At 58.4% G+C, this 1,352-nt stretch overlaps 1 protein-coding gene across 1 annotated transcript in view; it reads left to right on the forward strand.

Moving 5' to 3' along the window:
• Positions 1–25: 25 nt before the first annotated feature.
• The window catches only part of PAXX (PAXX, non-homologous end joining factor), a gene marked incomplete at its 3' end in the record, with an annotated part of 3,269 nt that continues 1,942 nt past the window's right edge, over positions 26–1,352 (forward strand). Inside the window, exons 1-2 of the mRNA XM_008072815.1 lie at positions 26–94; positions 819–896. Coding sequence (XP_008071006.1) covers positions 26–94; positions 819–896 — 147 coding nt within the window. The remainder of the gene's footprint in view (positions 95–818; positions 897–1,352) is intronic.

Genomic DNA, 1,352 nt, shown 5'->3' on the forward strand with positions numbered 1-1,352 from the left:
CCCTTCTCTGAGGCCTTTTGCGCAAATGCCACCCTGCTTGGTCCTTCCTCTGACCCCAGCCTTGGCTGCCCCGTCTCCCTGGGGCGCCTTCTGGGTACTTTCCCTCCTTCTTTGAGACTCAGCTTCCAAGTACTCCACACCCTGGGGGCCAGGCTGGTCCTTCCTCACCCCTGCTCTCACTCAGGCCGGCTTCAAGCCCAGGCCCAACTTCTGGCCCACCCCCCCACACCTGCTTCTGTTGTTGGGGCTCCACCCACCTCCTGTTCCATCGGCAGTACGAGGGGGCCCCCCAAAAGGGAATTTATTTATAGAAATGTGTTCACACATCCTTAAACTTCAATCACCTTCAAAGGACTTCCCTTTGGATGCAATACACCCGTCAAGACGCTTCTTCCACTGCTCAAAACAGTTTTTGAGCTCGTGAATTTTGATGCCTTTTAGTGCTTCTGTGGTTCCCCCCCCCCCACCTCTTCCATGTCAGCAAAAGGTTTCCCTTTGAGGACTTGTTTTATCCAGGGAAACAACAACAAAAGTCACTCAGCGTGAGATCCGGTGAATAGCGAGGGTGGGGGGTCATGGCGTTTTTGGTCAAGACTGCCGAACACTGAGCGCCGTGCGGGCAGGTGCACTCGTAAACCACCTGTCATGAAATGGGCAGACGTGTTCAAAGGATCTTAAGGAAAAGTTCACTGAAGACGAATGCAGCCTCTCACGACAACGCTAGCTGGCACACGGACACACTGACGGGTTCCTGGAACACTTGCCTAGCGGGGGAAGCCTGGACTACCAGAGGCCCGCCCTCCAAACGATAATTCCAGGTTTTTGGGGGTCCCCCTCGTATCAACACGACAGACACCCAGATCCTGCTTTCGAGGCAATCACTCACTGAGGACGAGGTGAGTTGCTGTGGACCGGGCACACGTATTTCTTTATTTCATCTTGGTTTAACTTTTTGAGACAGGGTTTCACTGTGTCGCCCAGGCTGGAGCGCAGTGGTGCAGTCCGGGTTGGCTGAGGTGACTCCCGCCTCACTCCCCCCGCCCCGGCCCCACGGGATACCCCTTGCGCAGTGAGGTGGCTTTGGAGAAAAGGCCTGACGAAGAGTGTGAGCCAGAAGCAAGTGTGTGAGTCTGGGGAAAGGACGGGCCGGGCAGAGACGACGGCAAGTGCAAAGGCCCTGAGGGAGGGAACCGGGAGCCGGGAGGTGAGGCTTGCGGAGGACACACGCAGGGTACAGCGCGTAGCCCGAAGCCCACGGGGCCGCCCCCGGCGGCGGAGCCGTCCCCCAGCCTTCTTGCGAAGCCCCGACCCGGACTGCTCCGCTCGCGCCACGGGCTTCTGCGCCGGAGCCC

The sequence above is a fragment of the Carlito syrichta genome, unplaced genomic scaffold (assembly GCF_000164805.1).
Source record: "Carlito syrichta isolate Samal-C Ts95f unplaced genomic scaffold, Tarsius_syrichta-2.0.1 Scaffold115609, whole genome shotgun sequence".
Lineage (NCBI taxonomy): Eukaryota > Metazoa > Chordata > Mammalia > Primates > Tarsiidae > Carlito > Carlito syrichta.